General features: G+C 43.1%; 1 protein-coding gene across 1 annotated transcript; it reads right to left on the bottom strand.

Moving 5' to 3' along the window:
- Positions 1-791: 791 nt before the first annotated feature.
- Positions 792-26,393, bottom strand: LOC306732999 (vesicle-fusing ATPase-like). Its single transcript, XM_079214181.1, has 22 exons — positions 26,349-26,393; positions 22,967-23,052; positions 22,773-22,869; positions 21,922-21,961; positions 17,306-17,472; positions 17,036-17,143; positions 16,392-16,467; positions 15,560-15,715; positions 12,622-12,821; positions 10,183-10,348; positions 10,022-10,096; positions 9,731-9,918; positions 8,422-8,517; positions 7,777-7,933; positions 7,562-7,695; positions 6,924-6,990; positions 6,759-6,838; positions 5,181-5,315; positions 4,827-4,940; positions 2,719-2,774; positions 2,523-2,577; positions 792-1,030 (listed from the first exon to the last, which is right to left on the bottom strand). Exons 1-21 carry the CDS (start codon positions 26,361-26,363, stop codon positions 2,553-2,555), a joined length of 2,238 nt encoding a protein of 745 aa, XP_079070307.1. The 5' UTR covers positions 26,364-26,393; the 3' UTR covers positions 792-1,030; positions 2,523-2,552.

Below are 26,393 nucleotides of genomic sequence, written 5' to 3'. Positions count from 1 at the left end.
ACACACACACACACACACACACACACACACACACACACACACACACACACACACACACACACACACACACACACACCTGCAGCTGGAATGTGGATTAATACGCCGCAGAATAAACACATTGTTGGTTTGGGTCTTATGTGGTATTTGTCTAAGAAAAAAATGCCATTAAAATATGGATTATTATTAAATAACAGGCTGTAAATTTGCATTATGATGTGATGATCCAGATGAAGTGACATCAAAAACATACGAGACCGACGTTCTGCAGGAGCTGCTTTTGTCTTGCGCAACATACTGCAGATGCGGTTCACCCCGTCACGAGATGTCAAGTTATGAGATAATTAAACAAGATCGTTATTAAAAAGACGCGTCCTGAAGAGTTCAACATGCCAGGAAAACCCTGGTGGTCGATTCAGGTTCACATCTCATATTCTTCTGTACTTTAGCAAGAGAAACACCTCTTTAAAGCAGCCGTTATAACCGCATTCATGTCACACAATAAAGATGTTCTTGTTAGTCGTCGTAATAGAATTAATTTATTCATTTAAAAAAAAAAAAAAAAAGGTCAGACATGAGCGAGTACATAATTTGTGTTAAGAACAAAGGGAGATCGTTAAGAGACAGAGCAATGATCAGATTACACAGTACAAATAAGGGCTATATAAACAAAAAGTGTTGATTAGTGTATATATATATATATATATATATATATATATATATATATATATATATATATATAAATATATATATATTTATAAATCCCAAAGACACGCTTGGGGCATCACATGGAGATTACAGCACTAGTCTTCTGCAAAATGCAATATACACAGAAACCACAAACACTGCTCGTGTGTGTGTGTGTTACATGTTCACACAGTGCGGAAGAGGAGGAGGTTCGCCTGGTTGGTTGCTGCTGCAGAAACGCTGCAGTGCACGGAGCTTCGGGGAGGTGAGGGAGAGGATGCAGAGGGAGGATGGGAACTCGTCTCCTCCTCCTGCCAGCTTCTCTCCAGCTTCCGTTCCTCCGCAACTGAGGAGTGATCAGAGACAAATAAAAGTGAGAGAGAGAGAGAGAGAGACATGCCGCCACAAGAGAGCACCTGTGTTGTGTAGTCGACCTATTTTTAGGCGCCGCTCGCTGACGATAGCGCGCTTAAGGGCGGAGATGAGAAGATGAGGAGAAGCAAAAGCTCCGGCTGAGAGCTGAAAAAGTTGCTCAGAGTTTTGTTGTTTTTGTTGCTCGTCGTCACCCCGGCCCCTCACTGAGCAGGATTAGCCAGATAACTTTAAAAAAAGAAGAAGAAGAAGAAGAAGAAGAGGAGGGCGGCCTTCTGGAACTTTGCCATTCTCAACATGCGGATGTAGGACAAGTGTCACGGTTATCTGAAGGACTTTCTAATCCTGTTTCGTGAAACCCCCTCACGCCCCAGAGCTCACTTTCACTCTCCCTTCATTTAACCAGATAAGTCAAATGAGAAGCAGCTCTCATTTACAGACGGTAAAAAGGTTCAGGTAAACGCTTGTCTAGACTGGTGTAAGATATTTAATTAAGTTTTCCTATAAAATAAAAACTGAATAATTTGTCTTGTAAACAGTTGCACAACGTTTTTTATTGTGAAAGGGAAGAACAGAGGGAGGGGATCTGGTCTTGTGTTGTTGTATAATATAGTGTACGTTTTGATGACGCCCATTCCGCACAACGCCTTTTATATTTGATGCAAAAAGCCAAAAAAGAAATAAAAATCAACCTCGTTCCCAAGATTTTTTTCCGCTGAGTAATCTTTAGCGTTCTGTATGAAAGTACTCAACAAAAACAACAGTTGACGTGTAAATTAACCGCATGAAAAAAAAACATTTAGACTGAGCCGTTAGTGTGCTGGCTAAACTTAGCTAAGCTAACTTGTGGCTAAGCATAGCAAAGCTAACTGTGACTAAGCATAGCTAAGCTAACCTGTGACTAAGCATAGCTAAGCTAACTTGTGGCTAAGCATAGCTAAGCTAACTTGTGGCTAAGCAAAGCTATGCTAACTTGTGGATAAGCTAACTTGTGGCTAAGCATAGCTAAGCTAACTTGTGGCTAAGCATAGCTAAGCTAACTTGTGGCTAAGCTCCAACACTCTCCTAAAATGTCAAACTGTTCCTCTCAAACAAAATTGTGGCGATAGAAATTTTGTGGGAGAAAAATACAACTACTTTGAAGCAGAAAATGCTAAGACAACAACATAAAATAGTGGAATCTGCATTACAAAATGTTAGATTGATGCAAAATGTTTGGTTTAAATTAATGTTGAATACAATAACCCACAAGGTGAGCGGTAACAGCAGAGTTAATTGTTCGATAGACGATGGCTCTACTTCTATTTCAATGAGGCTCACAGTCGGCCTTCAGCCCTCTCTGGTCGGACCTCTGCTCCACACGACTTGTGTATAATAATAATAATAATAATAATAATAATAATAATAATAATAAACACATATATACAGTTCAGTGTCCTTCAACCCCGGACAGGAAGTGGTCTTACCGTCTGTTTCACTACGTGGCTCCACCGAGTCTAGAGAAACTTATCGGAACCCAGTCTGCAGAGGGAAGAAAAAGACAAAAATATCTATTATTAATCACATTATTAAGCAACGATAAAAATGTAAACTACACTTGAAGGTGAGGAGACGAGTCCGCGGTTGGAGAGTTCAGTGTCGCTGCAGGAAAGGAATACTTACGCTCCTTGTTCCTTCAGTAGACTCAGGAACTTGCTAACTCTGTAGCCCGGTTCCATCTGAAGGAAATAACACACAAACAGACAGAATACTTCTTAGTTAATGTACTTTGATTACATTATATGCACCGACAGGTCTTCTTTTCTTTCGGTCTAAGCATCTCGTTTGAAACAAAAATTCAGAAGCAAGGTGTTGAAACATGAAAGCAGTGGCGGGTCCTGGAGTTCACGCTTCAGTACACACATACACACACACACACACACACACACACACACACACACACACACACACACACACGGATTACAGAAGAGGGGAGGAAGTAAAATGAATGGCAACCAATGCAATAAATTACAATGTGTCTGGAATAGCCTGTAGCTACTAGAGTAAAGACATGAGAGCAGTCAGTGTGTGCAGCATGTCTCGGCAAACACAGATTCATACTTCTTCAGGCTAGTGTGTGTGTGTGTGTGTGTGTGTGTGTGTGTGTGTGTGTGTGTGTGCCACAGCAATTACACCGCATTCAGCCTCCACAAACAGGCGGTACGCATCTTTAACATACCACAGACACAGTCAGGGGGAGAAATTAACGCCAGCCAACTGTCAGATTTAGGTGTCTGCACTGGCTTTGGAAACAATACACACCCACACACCCACACACACACACACACACACACAGTGTAGCTCCGTCCCTTTTTATCCAAACCGGACTATGGCCCCAAATGTACAATTAGGACCATGCTTACATGCTAACAGCTAACATGCCCATGTAATTCATCCCGAGATGAGAAAGATGCTCATTGTTTGAGGGGACGTGCTTTGTTTGCGTTTGGTTGAATCCAAACAAATCAAACGCCCTTTCAAGCAAAAAGGAATCTTTAAGAATTCAGTAAAAAATATTTTTTGTCCTGTTGACTACAATTCAAATCACTTGTGTTATACCAACGAGTATTAATTTAATCAGAGTTCAGCAAAACTACAGCAAAAAAAAGGAAATCCGAGTTTTAACCGAAATAAATAATCACATGAATTAAAAACACGTTGGTAGCACAATAACTACACGCTATTTAGCTTTAGTTAAGCATGAGTAAACAATCATGAAATGCATAGTCAAGCTTATTAATCAAGAATAAAACTTATTTATATAGGGGGTAAATTGAGTCACTTAAATTTGAAGATAGCTTAATGAAATAAAGTTAAACCCATGATGTAAACAAGTTTAAAAAGTTGGATCTTTCTACATAACTAATGCATTGATTAGAAGCCGAGTGCTTTGAGAGTTCACAAGTACACGGCAAACAGAAATAACTACATAAATGTCAACAGCGTCTCCTCGGCCAAACCACAAAACCCCCGAAAGACTACTTTAAAAAAGGTGCGTGGCCTTTTTACCTTCTCGACTCATCTCCATTCATACCACTGACGAGTTGAACGGACGCCAAGAATCCGCAGCGAGTTGGTGGTCTAAGTTTCTATATTTTTCCCCCCACAGTTGGACAGTTTAATGTGCAGGTTTTTTTTTTTTTTTTTTTACCTGCCGTACGTGTTGGACGACTGATCTTTATTGATTTTGTTCTAAATTGTAGGTGCCCCAAAAACCTGTAGGTGTCACGTGACTGTTGGTATGAGTCGCTTCCCTCTGATTCAGAACATGTGAGCGTGAACTCTGGGACGCCTCCTGCTCCGAACCGGTGGGTCCGGGGACGAGCTGGATCCTCCTGCTCCACAAATCATCAGGAAGCCACGCTGGCTTTTTATTTATTTTTCATTCCAGCTAATAGATGACAGTTTTCTTGTGTGTGTGTGGCGGAGACAGTTGTTGACTATTGAGAATGAAGGCCAGATGTGTCGATGAAGAGGAGGGAGAGGCTGCTCGAGGTCAAAAACTATTTGCATTTCAGAATGAAAGAAAGAAAATGTAAAAAGACACGGCACATGGAGCTGCACCAGCATTACAGTACGGATGTGCATATTATTGATTATTGATGTTGGAAAGCAGAGGCTAGCACATCTGTGAGGCAAGGAGGTGCGAGAAGAAAAGCGAGGGTATCACCAAAAACCCTAAATATCTCAGTCTGGGCCAAAGTGGTCAGTACAGTGCGGCTCTTCCTCACCTGCACGGCCATTTCAATCAGCATGAGCAGCTTCTTGATGCCGATCCACAGATTCTTGCCCTTCACAGCTTTAGCGATGCCGGCCCGCTCCACATCCTGGAAGCTGCCGAGCAGCTGCAGGTGCAAGCCGGAGACAGGAGAGAGATTATTATTCACACTGGGAGATATCAGCCGACAGCGTGTCCACATAGAAGTATTACATTAAGGCATGTTCTACACCGTGGCTGACGGAGTGAATGTCAAGTGTGTGTGTATGTGTGTGTGTGTGTGTGTGTATATGTGTGTGTGTGTGTGTGTGTGTGTGTGTGTGTGTGTGTGTGTGTGTGTGTGTGTGTGTGTGTGTGTGTCCGTTACCTCCAGGGCCTCAACCAGCTGCTCTCCCCTTGAGATGTTGGGAATGTGGATGGTGGTGCTGAAAGCATCCAACATCTCCATTTCCTGGAGGACGTCTTTACGACTTGTGGTGCCGATGATCAGTAGCTTACGGCCCTGAAAGAGAAGCAGACGTGACCTCAGATTTTACATCTTTTTTTAAATATTAAACCCTTCATTTGTTCATATTCTTTAGCTGCTTTCCTCTTATCAGCATTTGGATTGTGGACTCTTTTGTGCACCTGCAAGATAGATGCCCATCCTGCAAGATAGATGCCCATCCTGCCAGATAGTCGCCCATCCTGCTGTCTGAAATGGGTTGAATAAAAACTACAAGTCTTTAGCGATAGTGTTGTTTCTTTCTTCCTTTACTCCAAAAATGCTTCCAATGTTCTCCAAATGTTTCCCGTATTATTTCAGCTTCCATTACGATTAGTTGCAGCCGTCACACCGTGAGAATTTGGTCCTAAATTCATGACGCCGTCATGAGTTTTTTTCTTTCATCATGGAGTCTTTTATCATGAATCAAGCACATACTGATCATTTGGAAATAAAGTTCTTAATTAAATGGAGAAAACTCTTCTTTGTCAGATATTTGATTGACGCTCGAGGATACAAAACCATGTGGTGATTTCATACGAGCAGAGAACATGGTACATAGTGATGTATATTGTTTTCGAGATATGGAATGACCGATAGCCCGATAGAAGATTTTGTCGCGTCGGCCGGTGGGGACGTGACGCGCCCGCTTTGCCGCATTTCTCCCACGACTGTGCGACTTTGGGGTTTTGGACGGTGCGCGGGGGGCTTTAAGTCACGGCGAGAGCACAGAAACTAACGGGACAAACAGAACAGAGCACGGCAACAACAGAAGACAACAGATGAGGAGAAAGACGAGAAGCGAAAGAAATGTAGCTCCGCTAAGCCGACAAGTTGGAGGAGGACCAGGAGGAGCGGCGAGCAGACAGGGGGATTATGGCTGCCGGCTTGCCCCCCCATGGCGTCGGGGGTTGCGACGCTGCATGCAGATGAGGTGCCACACAGGCGGCGGCGCTGCCAGGTCCTGGCTCTCTCACAGAGCCCTTTCTCCTGCCGGTCCCCCCGGCCTCCCCCGGCCCCAGGCGCCCCGCTGGGCCCAGCGCTTTGCAACCCCGGAGGAGCGCTGCAGCCAGGCATTCAGCGCCAGGCCCCGCGACCACTTCTCATGCACATGCAGCCATATAGCGGGGCTGTGCTCTCATTCACAAACCCGTCAACAACAGACACACACTACAACCAAAAAAAACCATGAGAAATGGGTCCCTACCACCACCATTCACTGCGAGCACAACGGGGCCAGGACCAAAACACTCGTTAATAACCATACACTCACACTCACACACACACACAGTCGCTCACACACACATGCCGGCCACAGCCAGAGACCTCCAACAATTCCTCACAGACTTGTTCGCTGGCATCCGTGAGATCTGCTGCCCTCTTTCTGCCACCACGGGACTAGCAGCCGCACGCGGAGCTTTCTGCAAATAAATACCTCGACGAAGACGAAGCGCTCGTTACCTTTGGAGGAGGTTTCTTCAGCAGCACCAGCAGAGCTTGCAACACCAGGTTAGAGAAACGAGGGCCAATGGGGACGTAGTCTGGAGAGAGGGATTGTTCTCTATTAGCGACTTCAATGTAATGCCCATCCAAGTAAAGATGCCTTATTATTGCCGTCAAGCTCACCTAACAAACGCTCGATGTCGTCCACGACAATGCAGCTCAGCTGGGACTTGTAGGCGTCTTCAAATATCTATCGCAGGGAATAGAAATACACAACGGGGTCAGAGCAGCAGAAACAGGCACACAGCTTTATTAAGCAAGACCTGAAAACACTCAAAATAATTGTGTTATTGTGGTTTTCAATAAACAAAAGTCTCCCATATTTCTTGAGTAATTACAGGTAATACAACACGAGCGATCTCTGGGACGCAAGATCCAAAAACACACACCTGCAATTATCGTTTAGGTGCCGCTAAAGGGACCGAAACGGAGACCCCAGTGTGTAGGATTTACATTCCCATGAGCCTCATGTTGGGGCCTCTAGTGGTGAGGTTGCAGATTGCAACCGACTGAATACATTTCCGCTAACTACTAAGGCGTCTCCAGAGTCGGAGTTTGGTTTGTCCCTTCTGGGCTGCTGTAGAAAACATGGAGGACCTGCTCCCTTTGTAGGCGACGGTTTGTAACGATTCTTAGTTTAAGCTGATTATACTCTAACGAAAACTAGCCGCCTGAATCCCAACTTAAATCCCAATGAATTCCAAGTAAAATGTTGTATAATTCAAAACGTTCTACCTTTAAGACCGTGAAGTGAGCGTTACCTTTTTGATTGCTTGGCATTTGGCGATCTCCGAGTGTCCGATCATCTTGTCGGGGGAGCAGATCTTGATGAACGGGAACTGGGAGTCTTCCGAGATCTTCGCGGCCAGCGCCGTTTTCCCGCTGTTGGGTGGACCTGAGGGAGAGGATCGATCACCCACGAGCCGTTTTTAAATCGTGCCTTTAACCGTTTACATGGCGACTGTTTTGCACGAACCCTCCAGCAGCACGGACACCAGCGGCGTGCGCTCGCTGTTCTTCGTCTGCTGCACCAGCAGCTCCCCGTCCTCCAGCACCGCCGACACCGGGTCGCCCCACCGGATGATGCCGTTCATGATGTAGCTGGCGTAATCCTCCTGGTTGGTGCCGAACGCCTGGACGGGAGGAGAGGGAGCTTAGTTTGGAGAGTTTTTGTTTGAGTGTGGATTTGTTTCCCCGTCTTTTAATGTGAATAAACGTAAAGATGAGGCTGATGATCTTGGGAAACTAGGTTTTTATTAATAGTGTAATAAAAACCTAGCACAGTGTTGCCAACCTTTTCCAATGAGCAGCTACAAAATTCGCAGGTCACTTGGGGCAAATGAAATGATTGGCCAGGCAATCAGCCGCAAATACCAGATTCAGATAATAATAATAATAATAATAATAATAATAATAATAATAATAATAATAATAATAATACGGTTTATTTATATACAGACAAAAGGTCACAAAGTGATAAAAAAATGTTTTTATTGCTGTCGGGACTTAAAGAGAATTTCATTCCCCTAGCTTCAATGTCACGTGTTCTGTGTTCCACTTTATTTTAAATTAAAACATATTTGACACAGAAACAGAAGGAGACACAAAGAGTGACACTCACAGGTTTGATGTCGTTGTTCAGGGAGCTCATGAAGTCCAGTCTGCTGACCTGCAGCTTCTCTGCCGTCTCGACGTTTACCTCCACCGTGTTGCTGGCCTGAAACAAACAAAAACACACACACACACACACACACACACACACACACACACACACACACACACACACACACACACACACACCAGGTGAGCGACGAGCGGGTGACGAGCTGCTTTCGTTCCCCGATGAACTCCATGCCCCCCACACCGCCCGTTAATGAAACCCATTACATGAAGTATTGCACATTTAGATTGCACAATGTGTCAGCAGACAATGTTCTCCCTCAGAGCAGAAAGGTCAGACGAAGAGGAGGAGGAGGAGGAGGAGGAGGGAAGAAGAAGTGTTTAGAGGAGTGAACAGAAACGTCACAGCCATCAGACATGTGTAAGGCCCTTGTCTGTCGTTTATCATCACCCTCCAATATCTGCTGCTGCCGGTGTGTGTGTGTGTGTGTGTGTGTGTAACACTTAACAGATGAGAACTTCACCTTATCTGTGTGTCCTACTGAGCTGTGTAGATTTGAGCATATGCACCTGATAAAACACTCCAGTGAGGGCATATAAATACACATATAAATATATAAATACACTCACACACCTGAGCTCTTCTATCATTCCTCACCTTGGTGGATACTTGAACTGGCAATAATAATAAAACTTTGCCATACGTGTCAGGTATGTGGCCTGCACCTTTGATATAAGTTATAGATAAGAAGATTTTACCACAATTTACTAAATGAGCATCATGCTGTATTGAAGAAGACTTGAAACTAGAGATTGAGTCATAAACTCATGTTTACAATGTTTACTGAGGGAATAAATCAAGAGAGAAGTAGAGTCACTTACATAGACTTCTATACAACCAGAGGAGAATGCCGCTTTAAGACACTTCTGGCTTATCTTGCCTGCCTAAAACCCAGAAACAAAATTGAATCTCTAGTCTCAAAGTGTTTTTTGAAATGCATTTAACACAACTCGTAGTCATAATGTGGTTTCTCAAATGTGAAGGTGGGTATTTTTCTGTTTCATATTCGTTGTTTCAATATCTTTGCGTTTTAGACTGTTCTGACTAAATATGTACAATTTGAATATATTGGCATTTTATGATATATTTTATCTTTAAAAGATTATTCTTTGGTTAGTGCAGCTGGAGAAAGACAGGAAAGCCAAGGGCCGCAGATCGGATTCGAACCCGGCGCCGCTAAAGACTCATTGCTGATATTTTCCGACCTGAAGCACACTAAAGAACTCCTCTTCTCCCACCAGATAAGCACCTTGATGTGCCGGTTCATGGCGGTGGACTGCGCGGCCCTGACCAGGCCCTCCAGCTCGGCGCCGCTGTAGTTCTTCGTCTCCACCGCCAGCTCCTTGATGTCCACGTCGGGGGTCAGCAGCTCGTACTGGCGCATCTTGGCTGTGTGTATGTGGAGGATTTGGACGCGGCCCCTTTCGTCCGGCAACCCTGGAGGCAGGAGAGGGAACCCGAAGCGTTACCTCAAACTCACCGCGAACTAAATTGCTTTTTTTGAAATGTCCACCGTCAGAGTGAAACCCCTGATCCTCACCGATCTCCATCTTCACCTCCAGTCTCCCCGGCCTCAGCAGGGCGTCGTCGATCAGGTCCGGCCGGTTGGTCATACCTGAGGGGAAACGAAGACGTTGTGAGCGGAGAGTGTACAGACGTTCGGCGGCGCTTGTGTGCGTTCGTGTGCGTTTGTGCGAGCACCTATGACCAGGATGTTGTTGAGCTGCTCCACGCCGTCGATCTTGGACAGCAGCTGGTTGACCACGGTGTCGTGCACGCCCGTGCTGCCGGCCATGCTGCCGCGCTGCTTGCAGATCGCGTCAATCTCGTCAAATATGATGATGTGAAGGCCGCTGTTCGCGCCGAGCTGTGCAGAGGGGCATAAAGGAAATATGTTTTTTTACTCAAATCACAATATCGACATGCATTTCTTGTGCACTTCCAGTGTTTCCCAAAGTTATTTGGGCATCAAATTAAAAAAGGACTCAGTCGTTTAGTCTGAAATTGTGATGAATTAGTCTCTGTAGAAATTGTATTTTACATTTTCAGAAACAGAAAGTTGTAGTTTTGCATGTAAAAAGGAATTTGTGTTTTGTTGCGTAACAGTAAGAAAGTCCAGAGATAAAATTAAACATTTTACAATAGAAAATATATACATAAAAATGCATTTGTTATCTATTCGTAGAAAACAGATATATTTGTACGTATTCCTAAACTAAGCTTTTAGAAGTGCAAATAAAATAACTAAGGTGGTAAGAATGAGATAAATACAATTGTTATAGTAGGTTCAATATGGAGGATGATGATTTATGTCTGTGTTTTTCTGTCCTTGTCTGATTGTTCGTTGTTATGCGCTTATGTATTTTTTTATTTGACTCATTTGTTGTTGTTTTTTGTTGTCTAGTAATGTGAGATAATGTGTAACTTGTAAAAACTTTAAATAAAATTATTGAAATTGCAAATAAATAAATAAAACAGCTAGAACTGAATTAATTAGGGTCTTGTCAAGTTATTAAATTACAACCACAGATTTTGATTCATATGAATATCACCCCACAAAATGCATTGAAATTCAAAAGATTTTAGGCTTTTGAATAAAAAAAATGTTATGACAGTATTTTAGAGGTTTGGTTATTGATCACATGCGAGAGAGAAACAGAGGAAACCGTGAACCGTCTCTCCAAACAATTCATTCCTTTTACGATGATTTAGCTTGGACCCAAAGTAATGAATTGTTTCCTCTAATTAATAAACAAAAATCACGTCAATATTTTCCTCCAGAGACATAAAGATGACAAAGACTTTCATTCTGACCCGAAAACCGACACTGACCCTCGACTGAGAGACGGAGAAAGAGAAGAGCGAGTGGCAGGGTGGGGGGTTATCCCTCCATCTGCAGACCCGTCAGTCTCAGCCGTAGCATTTAAAGCAGGTGTGGAGCTGTCCTTATTACGCACTGTGTGTGTGTGTGTGTGTGTGTGTGTGTGTGTGTGTGTGTGTGTGTGTGTGTGTGTGTGTGTGTGTGTGTGTAGAGGGTCAAAGACAGCCCAGCCCCTCATTAGGTGGTGAAGAGTGAGGCTCGACGCTAGTGTCTCCCATCCAAACAGACCATCACTGCTGGGTTTCAATGCACAACCCTCTACACACAAACACACACTTACACTTACACACACTTACACTCACACACACCAGAACTTCACCAGAGTTATTACAGCTACATCTGGCTAAAGGGCAGATCTCTCCACTCCTGGAGAAATTAGTTTTCCTTCTGTTCAGACAGATGAACTGCTTATCTTCGCTTCACGAGACTTTTCATCTGATGGACGACGCGTCGCAGGTATCGTGATCTGGAGGTCGTAATGAAGACTCATTCATCAACATGTGGGCTCGTTGCTTCTTCTAGAGTTCTGCACCTCTTGAACGCTCACTTAAGACCAAGCTGAGAAGCTCCTGGTCATTTTTAGGACGCTAAAATGTGTCGCAGGGTAATAAACGCAGTTCAGTGTTTAATCTAAAGAACACGTTGAAAAATAAATAACTAAAAGGTTTTTTCTTTCTGCGACTGAATTTACTGCTGCGATGCAAGTTGGATGTAGCGAATGAAAAGCAGAGGTGTCGAGTGTTCGATGGTTATTTATTTATTACTTAAGAACGTAACCGACAGAAAATAACTCTCTCTTTCCTCGGTCTTCTCTAGGAGTATGGAAGCCCGTTTACACCACAAAAAAAAAAAAATAATTATGAGATAATAAAGTCGAAATTATGAGATAGTAAGTGCGCATGCGCTTCAGTGACGCTGGCTTCTCTCCTTCCTGCTATCTGCGCTGTCTTCACAAGTCTCTTCATCCCCTCGCCGGTCTAACCATGCAAACGACATACAAGCGTAACTGTTAACGTTTTAGCTCAACAAATAATAGCTTCTTTTTTTTTGTGTTGGAAACGGGCTTCCATAAAGATGAGCAGCGAAGCTCAACTTTACTTTAAAAGTGGTCAAACGAAGAAAAACGCAAGTTCTTTTTTTGTATTTTTGACCCCCGCAGCCCGGTGGTTCCTGCACATTCGGAAAGAACGACCCCTGACCGGGACCTTTAATGGGAGATATTGAAAGTGAAAGTGTGAGCAGCTGCCTCCTCCCCTCACCCTCTTCTGCTCGTCCTCTGCGTCCGCAAACAGCTTCCTGATGTTGGCCTCGGACTCGCCGACGTACTTGTTGAGGATCTCGGGGCCGTTGACGATCTTGGGCTCGCGGGCGTTCAGCATCTTGCCGATCTGCCGCGCCATCAGCGTCTTACCGCAGCCGGGGGGCCCGAACAGCAGGATGCCCTTCACGTGCTTACAGCCTGGAGACACACACAACCGGGAGAGACGGATGAGGCTGCTAGTTATGAAGAGCATACACTCGAGAGAAGAATCACATTTAGCCTTTTATTCCTCTTTTCCTTAATGGTTTACTATCGGCTGCAGTAAAAATATGTTTTAACTGTAGGAATTATTGTTAAATCAAAGAGTTCAATATAGAAACATTATGAGCATTATATAAATAAAAAGAGTTCTGTATTTGCATTCCTTTAGTTGAGCTTTAATTATACCTATTTATTATTTTTAATTCCAGTTTTTACCGTGACTCCAACCGCGTTCAAAAATGAAATTCTGTTCTTTATAAGTTCTCCTTCAGCGTTTCATTTGATTAACTAATAATTGTATTGTTATACATACATATGTATGTATAACAATACAATTATTAATTATTTAATAAAATAATAATAACATTGATTATATATATATATAAAACATTCAAAAAGTTTTTTCAAATATATATATATAAAAAGAAAAATTAAAAGTAACAAAAAAAAGTTCTGCATTTGCAAAAACTATTTTTTATATATATATATATAAAAAAGGTTTTTGAATGTTGAAAACTATTTTTCAACACGCTTGTGTTAAATACAAATATATATATATATATATATATATATATATATATATATATATATATATATATACACACACACACACACACATATATATATATATATAATGTTGAAAACTATTGTTTATATAAATATATGTTGTTGTTGTTGTTTTCTTTATAAAATAATAATAACATATATATAAATAATGTAATCTATGATGTTGTTTTTAACAATTCCATCAATTTCATTATAAAAATATTTTAACACATTGAAATCAAGTAAAATACTAACATATTATTGTATGTATTTGTACAGTCATATTTATGGTTGGATGGACTGAAGGAACATTTGGGACCTCGATGGAAACGAGTAGCGTCATCGCTCACAAAACGCTTGTATTTCTTACATGATGCATTTACATTTTCTCAAACAAAAATCATCTTTTTAAATAGGTCTCTTTATTTCAATCCCGTTGTAAAGTTTCAGACTTTTTTTTTTAAAACTCTTACTTACTTATTAAAAACGTATTATTACCACCCATGAATTAATTACAAAGCAGCACAACGTGGACATTCACTAGTTTGTTTTATTCCTTCTCCGTAAAGATCAAGTGTGGATCCTCAGTTTACTCTGCCGGTCTTTTAATGACCTTTTGCACCTGCTTAATGACATTTAGCCCAGACTAATTGAGAGGCCCGTGATAACCATCTGAGCTGCCATTTGGGCCGGCCGAGGGATGACAGGTGGGGGTCGGATGGGAGATAAGGGAGGGGGCGGGGCTTCTCCAGGCCGCAGAAAAAACAACATCATGTGGTTGTTTGGGAGAGAAAGCACTGAAGTGTCCGTCTGTGCCGCTTCACCTCTCGGGGAGCAAAGGGGAGTCGAGGTGAAACCATCAGACTTTTTGCTTCACGACTGTCAGCACCTGCTCCAGCGGGTCCCCACGCCTGCCAATTACAGCTTTTACCTTTAGTGGGACGCTCTATCGCGGCCCGGCATCTCATTACGGCAGCCAGCTGGCCGCGGCAGAAAAGGCTGACTGCCGCACACACACAGCCGGCTAGAAAAGGTCAGCTCGCACGCCGCTGGACCCCAGCGAGGTGACGCGTGCGTTTGACAAGCTCAGAGGGTTTGCTTTTGTTTTTGCAACAGGTTTTCACAAGCCTACGAGATCCGGGGGCACGGATTAGTGTGTGTGTGTGTGTGTGTGTGTGTGTGTGTGTGTGTGTGTGTGTGTGTGTGACACAAAAGACCCGATCTCTCGGATCTCAGATTCAGTCGACGATTCGTTCCTCACAGGAATTACTCGTTTGTCAAATTGTTGATTTAAGGGGTTGAACACAAGCTAAATATAATAACTGAAAACAGTGATTATTTTTTTTTTGCCAGCCATTACTAATCCCTTCCACCAGATGAATGCTGAAAGATGCACATGACGTTGTTTCTTAAAACATCATTGTGGGTTTTTTTTTTGGGAGCACTTTCTACGACACCCATGTATATAATGTTATATAACCGTACTTATGATATGTTATAATCTGCATATAGCACCGTATAATTATATTTAGAAGTACTAATCCATATTTATAGTGCTTTACAACAATAATAAAAGTATAATAATACTTTTGCTCACTCACTTTTTTGGTATCAGTGTATTATAATTCCCGTAGTTATAATACATTATGATATTTTCATAATGTATTATAACTACGGGAATTATAATACACGGTCTGAATAGTGAAGTCTATGCTTCATGTGTTGAAGCTGCATTCTCTCTACAGACCACCAGGGGTGACCCCTCTGGTTGTATAGAAGTCAATGAGAAAGTTACTCTAAATGTTTTATTTACTACTGAAGAGTAATTTATTAATTAATTATTATGATTCCTGTGATAAAAGATTATGAATATTTACGAGTGCTTATAACTATAATTATACATTGCTATGAGTAGATTATAAAAAACTGTAAGTGTGTTTATAATGCATTATAGACACGGGTGTCATAGAAAGTGCTACTGTGTGGGGTTTTCTGGTCATTCCAGCCATCAACCTTCAGACTTTGAGGGGTTTAGCGAAGACTCCTTAGTGCGGTAATTGATGAAAACGTCTTATTAAAATCGACAGTTGATTGACGGTCTGAGAAGGTGAATGAAAGAAGCGACTCACCCATCTGCTCCACAATGTCTGAAGGGAAGACTCGCGAGGCGAAGGCTCTGCGGAAGATGTCAGAAAACTCCTTGTCGAGGCCGCCGATGCCCATCCGCTCGAAATTCCAGTCTGGGCTGATGATGGACTGGCGAGACTCTCTGGTTTTGGCTTTCCCTGCAGACCCAAAAACAGACTTTAGTCACAGGAGAAGCACCTCTATCTACTCGTATGGGACCAGTCGGGCCGGGCGATGTGATCAAAACCTTCTATCTCGATGTTGATAACAATGTAGCATGTTTTCTGGTAATTCAATAAATAAATAAATAGTCTACACAAAATAACTACATTCTCTGTACAGTCTCCCGTTTGAATTAAATACTTGACAAATTAACTATTCTCTCACTTTATGACAAATGTTAGTGTGAGTGTTAATATCAATGTATGAGTCCGTTAAAAGGCGACAAATCACCATTTTGGGACATCGTTTGCGACAACCGTTTTGTCTTTTGCATGTGGAACGTTTCACATGCATGTTGCTTTTTTTTTGACCATTTAACCAATTTACAATTCCATGACTTTTCCAGGTTTTACATGACTGTAAGAACCCTTGGTTAAATAAATGATGGCAATAATTATAGAAGTGGAATATATCATCATGAGCGTACCGAGCAAAATGAGGGAAGTGTGCCACCTGGTGGATTGAGTGGACAATCGCTTGAAAAGCACTTTTATGTCGGCTTTATTTAACGTTTGCGCCGGCTATGAGGTGGAAAATAGACCAGAAGTCGTATCTATCCAACTGGTGAAACGGGTTGTTGTTGTTGTTGTTGTTGTTGTTGTTGACACTCACCAATCAGAGTCATGGACGAGGACTCAGACTTCTCAAAAATCACCTGGCTGTCTGGCAGCAACAAACCGATCTGAATCTGAGGAAAGAAACCATCAAGGTGACAAATGTAGCGTTTATTAAAATCAATGAACTCCAAAATGTCAATTTTTAGGCACCTACGGTAGACTACTGGTTTGATGTAAAACATTTAGAATGGAAATGTTGACTTTCGATTCTAGGTTATAATTTGACAAATTTAGTTGTATTTGGGGAAAACCGGATTGAATATATATCACCAATTAATGTAGATTACTACAGATTATTTGAAAGGTTCTTTTGAGATTTTTCCGCATGGTTTCACTTTGTTTAATTTAAATGACTGATTGAAAATGTGTGAAAGGATGTGTGTGTGTGTGTGTGTGTGTGTGTGTGTGTGTGTGTGTGTGTGTGTGTGTGTGTGTGTGCGTGTGTGCACACAAATAAAAGGAGAATTATTGTCATACAGTTAATACATATTTTTATAAATTATTATAAATATATATTTATTCGTTATCTACCATGTGTAAAAATAAATTAAAATAATCTTAAATTAAAATAATAAATCAATGACTTTCATGCTGCGTATAATAATAATAATAATAATAATAATAATAATAATAAAGTACCTTGGGTTTCTTGCCAGAGGATTGTTCTCCCTTCAGGATGCTCGGGTCCATGGTCTCGATTTCTTTTACCACCAAGCCGAACAGCTTATCACAGAAACTAAACCCAAACTACAAAAACAAAAAATAGAGATGAGGACAGAAAAAACAAACATATGGAACGAAGTTGTAGTCGCATAAAACATCATTGCAATAAATTCCTGAATAAATGAAGAAACATTAATGCAAAGTGCTTTCACTCCTGTAAACCCGTGATTTAACCCCTTGAAGCACCTGCTGGCCGACGCAGAAGGCCTGGTGGTTGAAGTGCTGCAGGAACTCGGTGGCCATGTTGTCGGAGTCGTACGGGTTGCTGTCCACGATCTTCTTCTGCAGGAAGTCGATCTCCACCGTCATGGTGCTGATGCACTGTTTGGATTTGTCGAACTTGTAGTTTGTTACTGTAGAGAGGTAAACAACAACAACAACAGGTGGTGAGGTTTAGCGATTAGACAACATGCTCTGGATTATTATCTCTGGCAGGCATTCATGCGGTCAGTCTCGCATTATTCTGGACTCAGCCGAATATTTGGAGCGCACATTTATGACCGTTTGCTCAAGGACATCTTATAATAATAATACTACATTTAATTTATACAGCGCTTTTCCAGATGCTCAAAGACGCTTGACAGAGACAAAACAAAAAAATATAGAAACAAAACAAACAATCCCAAAAAATAAAATAAGAAAAAAACTGGAGAAGCTGCAACAGAATTAGTCCTGCAGTGGAGGGTAGGGAGCAGGGGTTAGCAGGTGAAGGGTAGGGAGCAGGGGTTAGCAGGTGAAGGGTAGGGAGCAGGGGTTAGCAGGTGAAGGGTAGAGAGCAGGGGTTAGCAGGTGAAGGGTAGGGAGCAGGGGTTAGCAGGTGAAGGGTAGGGAGCAGGGGTTAACAGGTGAAGGGTAGAGAGCAGGGGTTAACAGGTGGAGGGTAGGGAGCAGGGGTTAACAGGTGAAGGGTAGAGAGCAGGGGTTAACAGGTGGAGGGTAGGGAGCAGGGGTTAACAGGTGGAGGGTAAGGAGCAGGGGTTAGCAGGTGAAGGGTAGAGAGCAGGGGATAGCAGGTGAAGGGTAGGGAGCAGGGGTTAGCAGGTGAAGGGTAGAGAGCAGGGGATAGCAGGTGAAGGGTAGGGAGCAGGGGTTAACAGGTGGAGGGTAGGGAGCAGGGGTTAACAGGTGGAGGGTAGGGAGCAGGGGTTAGCAGGTGAAGGCGAGTTTGAAGAGGTGTGTTTTGAGGGCTTGCTTAAATGACGATAGGGTGGGAGCTTGACGAATGTGGATGGGAAGGGCGTTCCAGAGGGGAGGTGCAGCAGCTGAAAAGGCCCTGTCACCCCAGGTCCGACGCTTGGTCTTGATGGTCTTCAGAGTGTTCAAATTGGCAGACCTGAGGCAACGGGTAGAGGCGTGAAGGGGGAGGAGGTCTGAAAGGTAGGGAGGGGCCAGATTGTTTAGGGCTTTGTAAGTGGTGAGTAAGATTTTAAAGTCAATCCTGTATTTGACCGGGAGCCAGTGGAGGTTGCGTAGGACCGGGGTGATGTGGTCATAGCGGCGGGTAGAGGTGAGCAGTCGAGCGGCAGAGTTCTGAACATACTGAAGTTTGTTGATGATTTTGTTGGGGGAGCCGTAGAGGATGCTGTTGCAATAATCAAGTCTAGATGCTATGAGGGCATGGATGAGAATTTCAGTGGTGGCAGAGGACAAGGAGGGCCGGAGGCGAGCAATGTTCCTGAGGTGAAAGAAGGCAGTTTTGGTGATGTGGTTGGCGTGGGGTAGGAAAGAGAGGGTGGGGTCGAGAATGATGCCGAGATTGCGGACCTGGGTGGAGGGGGTGACGATGGAGCCATCAATGTTCAGAGAGAAGGTCTGGGCTGAGCGGGTGAGGGAGTTAGGGCCGATGATAAGCATTTCAGATTTATTGCAATTGAGTTTAAGAAAATTCTGCTGCATCCAGGATTTTATATCAGTGAGACAGGAGGTGAGAGTGGAGTGGGTGACTGAGGTGATGGTCTTAGAGGAGAAATAGAGTTGGGTGTCGTCAGCGTAGCAATGGAAATCAAGACCATGACGACGAATGATTTGTCCAAGGGGGAGGATGTAAATGATGAAGAGAAGGGGACCAAGCACGGAACCTTGGGGGACACCGTGGGCCACTGGGGAGGTGGAGGATTTGCAGTTATTTATGGCAATGAATTGATGTCGGTCTGAGAGATACGAGGTGAACCAGGAGAGGGCAGTGCCAGTTATACCAAGGGAGTGCTGGAGACGTGAGAGGAGGATGGAGTGGTTGATAGTGTCGAAGGCGGCACTGAGGTCAAGAAGGATGAGGATGGTGAGGAAGCCAGAGTCCGCAGAGAGAAGTATATCGTTTGTGATTTTCAGTAGGGCGGTTTCTGTGCTGTGTTTTGAATGGAAGCCGGATTGGAAGGGTTCGTAGAGATTGTTGAGATTGAGGTGGGACTTGAGTTGTGATGCAACAGCTCTCTCAAGGACTTTGGACAGGTAGGGGAGGTTAGGGATGGGCCGGTAGTTATTGGGGACGTCAGGGTCAAGACCAGGTTTTTTCAACACAGGGGTGACAGCAGCAAGCTTTAGTGGGGAGGGTATGAGACCAGAGGACAGTGAGGAGCTGATGATGTTTGTGATGAGAAGGGAGAGTGAGGGGAGGCAGGCCTTGACTAAGGAAGAGGGGAGAGGGTCGAGGGTACAGGTGGAGGTCTTCATGCTGGAGACTATGGAGGAGAGGTCCATTTCAGTGATTGAACTGAAGGATGAGAGTGAGTGGCTTGGAACTAGGGGAGGGTCATGTTGAGGGCTGGGGGGTGAGGTAGTAGAGGGGGAGGAGGCAGCCAGCTGGTTGTGAATTGTAATGATTTTCTCATTAAAGAAGGATAGAAATGAGTTGCATTTGCTGGTGGTGAAGAAGGAGGAGATAGTGTCTATGGGCTTGAGGAGTTTGTTGATGGTGGAGAAAAGCGTTTTAGGGTTGTTGGAGCCAGATTGGATGATGGAGGAGTAGTGAGAGGAGCGGGCGGCGTTGAGGGCATCTTTATATTGTTGTTGGTGGAGTTTGAAGGCATCAAGGTGAACCGTGAGTCCAGTTTTCTTTGTAAGACGCTCCAGTTGACGGCCCTGCACTTTGAGGTGGCGAAGTTGGTCAGTGTACCAGGGGGCGGAGTGAGTGAAGGAGAGTGCATCATTATAGTGATTGACCAGAGCAGTGGTCCAGGGTGATAGCCAGGTGGTCAGAAATGGTGAGGTCGATGCTGGTTAGATTACTCGTATTAGATTAATATTAGATCATATTATTATTATATTAATCTTGCCGATCCCACCATGTTTTAAAAAAAATCGATTTAATTGACTTGTTTTATATCGTCTTTGACTGCAGACTCCTCACTTCTCTTCTCAGCAAGTGATCCAACAACTGCTTCAGTCTCATTTTCCGCTCAAGATTAGGAATTGTTGTTGGTCAGAGGTGGCTCTCCGAAGGAGCCTAGGGACGCAATGATTTTTCCAAATCCCACTGCGTCTCCTTGCAGGTTAAAATTGAACCATTTTTTTTTATGACACACGCTTTATAGAAGGATAAATTAAAGCAGTAAAACCACTTGTATTGCTGCGTTTCATTGCAACATTCTCGTCCTCACATTTTAATCCATCCAAACAAATGCAATGCTCAGGTTTCGGCCAGTAGATGGCGCCATTTGTTAAAAGTCAAAGACGTAGAGAAACCGGTGAATAAGCGTCAACCCCATCCCTTCTGAGCGCGCGCACACACGCACGCACGCACACACGCGCGCACACACACACACACACACGCACACGCACACACACACACACACACACACACACAGTTAGTGAGCTTCCAAGAGACCAAATCAATTAACGTCTTTTGTTAGAAGGCATCGAACAGCGACTTATGTGAGAAACTAAATCAGCAACACAAAAGGCGGTTCCTGGATCTGGCATCGGTTTTTTTCAGGACTCTATTCAAAATTGCCTGCATGTCTTCAAAGTGCTGCTAACACCTCATTATGGAAATAAAACTGTTTAATGGCTCTCCTTGAGGTTGGGCGGATATTTCCACCGCTGCCATGCAATTAGGAAAATTACACAGCTGCAATATTCATATCACAGTTATTACCCCGCTCAAAACGCTCCGCCCGATACGTGGAAATACACTTGTGTTCAGATATTCTGTTGCTCTAAAACAGAAGGAGATAATCAAAATAAAAATGGAGCTTTGCTGTTTTCTTTTTCAAGTCCATGTCAAGAAAGATGACGGCGTCACGATGGATTGTTGTTTTCATTCTAAAGCTTGAAAAATTAAAAAGATGAATTTATCATGGCTCAGTTTTTCTCAAAATGTTTCCACCCAGTTTGACATTTTACTCTGAATCCATTTGTAACTTGTGAAAAGAAATAAGTCACACATATACAGTTTTATTTTATATAAAAAATATATATATATGTTATATAGTCACTATAGTTAATTTTTGCAGACGTTACTCGAGCAGGAAGAAACGGTGCTTCTGTCAGGGATTATTTTCAGGAGTGGATGAATCCACAACTTTCAGAAGGACGGTGTTTAAGGGATTGAGTCGAAATAAACTACAGTGAGTGTTGATGGAGGGAAAACGTCCCCCAGTGCAACAGTGACTACGTCTATGCCGACTCGTGTGTTTAACGTGAGGGGAACAAGACATATCAGGTGTTGGAGACACAGACGACACGTTTTAGTCAGATCAAATCGTTGTTGGTTTCGCTCTTTTGGTGGGATTTGTTGAGGATAAGAAGAAGAAAAAAAATCTGGAAAATTTGCAATTATTTTTCCTTCACACATGGGTTCTTACCTTTGACCTCTTGGCCGATTGAGAGGCCGGCCCATTTTCTCTGCGAAGAAAAACAAAAGAACAGCGATTGATTTAGTTCCTACTCGTCATCATTTCCTTTTGTATTAGGACACATTCACTATCAATAAGGACATTATCCAGAAGAGCTAAGTTATTGGAACAAAAGACAGCTACACACTACGCTTCACAGACATCAGTGTAACGTTCCTCTGCAGCGCGGTCGTATTTCACAACACTAAAATACATAAACATCAGCGCTTCAAACATCTTTAAGGGGTCAGTCGACTCGTTCCTTTTTGTCTTTGACGTGTCAAACATGACAATGGAGAATATTGAATTGAATGAATTCCTGTGGTGAAATACGAGGGTCTCGGGGAGGTTACGGTAGTACCTGTGTGCCGTGGCAGCTGCCGTAAAGACGGAGGAAGAGCAGGCGGGGGGAAAAGAAGAGGGAAAAGCAGTAACAGACAAATTGAGACAAACAAAGAGGTCGGTGCCAAGAGCCTCAGAGGACATCTTGACTTGAGTGAGCATCAACTCGCATACCGCCATTTTCTTTTTAAACAGTACAAAGTTTGCAGGAAGAAAAAAACAGATGCCGACGTTGTGTGTTCACCGGGGCTTTGTTAAGAAATGTAGTTTGACAGAAAATACAGACCCAGTAAGGAACATCAAGCACTGAGGAACAACGGTTAGCGACTGGTGACGAAATCAATCCCTCTGGATGAAACTTGCAGGAAACTGTTAAGCAGCGATGCACAGGTGACAAAGCAATCATTGCGGTCGACATTTTTGCTCTTAAAAAAAAACAAAAAAAAAAACAAAAACACAAAAAAACAACAGAAACGTACCTGCGGCAGGCTGAAGGCAATGGTCCCGGGGTTAACGCTGGGATGCTTCTTTAAGGTGAACACGTACGTGTGGGCTAAATTTCGCACAGTCACATGTCTGTCCAGAGACGGGGGCCAAGCAGAGAGACAGAATTATTAAGTGTGTGGGACAGAACTAGTAGGACCCGCAGATTGTTACCGATCCTCCCACTTACTGTTCAAACTGCAGCTCCTTCTCATTGATGACGGCACAGTTGGTCAACGAGAGTTCGTCTGTTGGGCATCGAGCCGCTTGCATTATCTGAAAAAAGGGATCGAGGAAGTAGTATAGATAGATTCAGCATTAGAATGATGAGGGATTATTTAAAGCTGCTACTCCAGATTTAGTCAATTGTAAAAACCAAGAGGCCAAGCGGCCGGCTGCCAACTGACTGGATCTCAGGGACGTGAGACTCACAAACACGCCTGCAGTTACGGCTCATCGCCAGAGGTGCCGCCAACGAGAACAAAACTGTACTAAAAGGTTCAGATTAAGCCTTTACTTGGCCTCAACAGTTATCGAGCAAGTAAAAGTAGCTTAACTAAAGTAGATACAGTGTTTGTGGTCTCCTGATCCGGCAAGACTAAGAGACGACAAGACCACCAGAAAGTCTGTCCCAGTCTGCGAGATAGAAAACTTCAACCAGTTTGAATTAATGAGCATAGAAACCCCACAAAGAACGGTTTAGTGTCAACCTGCTCTCTCGTTACAAATAACATGAATTACCAAGCGATAACAACGTGAATATAATCTTGTAAAGCTGAAGAGCCTTCGACTATGTTCACCAGAATAATCTGTAATTAAGTGGTGGTGACAATAACAGAAGGCAGTCGGTATTTTGTTCTACATGTAGTTTCCCTGTCAGGCTTAAAAGCGGACACACACCCTGACGGCAAAATATAGAAATCTGGATGGCGGCGAATATTCAGCCGATGTTTTAACTCCCTGGTGCTAACGTGACCCTTGAATCGTTCCTTTCAGTCTTTCCTGTGCACCGCCGCTTGTGTGAAGGACATTCCTTGCATTGTTTCCACGTAATCAGCTCAAATGTAAAATGTGAATAAGGCACAGAAAAGTCCAAGGATCTAAAAGACAAGCGCGGCTCTCATTATAACGTATGCTGGAAGGAAAACGGTTGCTTTGAATACACACAAAAGGATGAAACTTAACAATTGTTTAATAAGTTACCAGTTTATTACTGAGCCACAACTAATGCAGTCCAATACAACGGGCCTCCATAGAAGTTTTCTGTATCGAGTTGAAGGAAAAATTCGCCACCTTTTAATAAGTGTTGATGGTAAAAGTAAACTTACTACCATCAATCCTCGACTATATTACCTGAGGAAGATGAGTTGTGGTTTGTCTGGTGGACATTGAGTGAGGATTATATTTCTGTCAAACTCTCTAAACTAGTTTAAACAAAAACTGAACTGAAATAATTCACAAATTAGTCAATTTACCAAAAAAATATTGCAGTTGCACCTATTTTAATAATGGTTAATCATCTTCTCTTTTTATTAAAGCAAACAATAATGAGAATTGATTGGCTCCAGCATCTTTTACACACACATTCACTGCCTTTATTAGCCTTCTGTGATATTGAATTAAATATTTGAGTAATATTTGAATCTGAAGGAAAAAATGATTTAATACAGACATAATATCTTCCATAAAAAGGTAGGACTTAATCAGGTGTACCTAATAAACTGACAACTGCGTGTCGTCAGAGACTGCCCACCTTGCTGTCTCTGAGCAACTTCACACTGCTAGAGCAGCCTCTCTCTCCTCTGTCCTTATCCTTCTAGGCCTTTCTGCTGCCTTTGACACAGTGAACCACCAGGTCCTTATTTCCTCCCTCAAGGACCTTGGTATCTCAGGCACTGCGCTCTCCCTCTTCTCATCCTACCTCAACGGCTGCACTTACCAGGTAACTTGGAGAGGATCTGTGTCTGAACCTTGTCCTCTCACTACTGGGGTCCCTCAAGGCTCCGTCCTGGGTTCTCTCCTCTTCTCTCTGTACACAAACTCTCTCTGCTCGGTCATTCACTCGCATGGCTTTTCCTACCATAGCTATGCAGATGACACCCAACTGATCCTCTCGTTTCCCCAATCGGAAACACAGGTAGCAGCACGAATCTCTGCCTGTCTGACTGACATCTCTCAGTGGATCTCCGCACACCACCTGACCACCCTGACAAGACTGAACTACTTTTCCTTTCAGGAAAAGGCTCTCCCACCAACGACCTCACTATTACCTTTAACAACTCTGTGTTGACTGCCAGGAATCTCGGTGTGACACTCGACAGTCAACTCTCCCTGACTGCCAACATTACCGCAACAACGCGTTCCTGTAGGTTCATGCTGTACAACATCAGGAGAATACGTCCTCTTCTCACTCAGAAGGCGCCACAGGTTCTCGTCCAGGCTCTGATCATCTCACACCTTGACTACTGTAACTCCCTCCTGGCAGGTCTACCTGCTAGTGCCATCTGACCTCTGCAGCTCATCCAGAATGCAGCAGCTCGACTCGTCTTTAACCTCCCGAAATTCACCCACACTACTCCGCGCCCTTCGCTGGTTACCGGTGGTCGCCGCATCCGCTTCAAAACATTGGTACTTGCGTACCGTGCTGCGAACAGATCGGATGCAATTGAAATCCAGGACATGGTCAAACCTCACACACCAGCTTGTTCACTCCGCTCGGCTTCAGCCAATCGGCTTGTAGCACCGTCACTGCGAGCTCAACACTCAACAAAGTTTAAATGTTTGCTGTCTTGGCTCCTCAATGGTGGAATGAGCTCCCCATTGACATCAGGACAGCAGAAAGTCTCTACATCTTCCTCTGCAAACTAAAAACACATATTTTTCGATTATACCTTGAATAAAAAAGTGGCACCGTAGTAGCACTTTAGTAGCACTTAAATGGCACTTACTGATAGCACTTTGTAGTTTGGCTTTTTTGAAGAAATTGTACGATCTTGATTCTTGTTGTTCTGACCTTGTACTCATGGTTGAAGGCACTTATTGTACGTCGCTTTGGATAAAAGAGTCAGCTAAATGCAATGTAATGTAGGTGTAAACAGATGCATGGTGTAGTCATGAAAACAACCCTTTATTTGAACTTCAGCTACTTAACTGATGTTAAGAAGTTAACTAAGAGTTTAACAGTACTTTCATTTATCTTACTGCTCTTCTTCTTCCCCTTTAATTTAGCTGCACTTCCTTCATTGCCATCATTCATTCAGGCTTTTAAATCGGAGCTAACACAGCCCTTAGAAACACTTTTTTTTCAATATATATATCCAAGTCTATAACGCTATTGACAATTATATAATGGAGTGGCTCTAGCTGCTCGGTGCCTGTTACACATATTAGTTTAAATCCAGAACAACGACGTGGTCATAAGATACTTCTATTCCACTTCCGGGTTGTTTACCAAGTTCTGATTCTGCCACACAAACTCACTTCACGTGTCTAAAAATAACCTTTTTTTCCTTAGAGTACACGTTAGGCTTCAGTAATTTTGGGGTGATGTATTTAATTTTAAACCAACTCACCCGGTCGGTCATCATGGTGCCTTTTTTGCTTTCGTGTTACTCCGG

This window comes from Taurulus bubalis (assembly GCF_910589615.1).
Source record: "Taurulus bubalis genome assembly, chromosome: 2".
Classification (NCBI taxonomy): domain Eukaryota; kingdom Metazoa; phylum Chordata; class Actinopteri; order Perciformes; family Cottidae; genus Taurulus; species Taurulus bubalis.
The sequence above is the reverse complement of the archived record's forward strand: the minus strand, read 5'-3'. Positions and strand labels throughout refer to the sequence as shown.

Excerpts from the sequence above, each read along its gene's own strand:
- LOC306732999 (XM_079214181.1), bottom strand. Across the intron at positions 21,962-22,772 it reads TTGCCTTCAGCCTGCCGCAG|AGAAAATGGGCCGGCCTCTC; the intron begins GTACGTTTCTGT and ends TTTTCTTCGCAG. Across the intron at positions 4,941-5,180 it reads AGCTGGTTGAGGCCCTGGAG|CTGCTCGGCAGCTTCCAGGA; the intron begins GTAACGGACACA and ends TTGCACCTGCAG.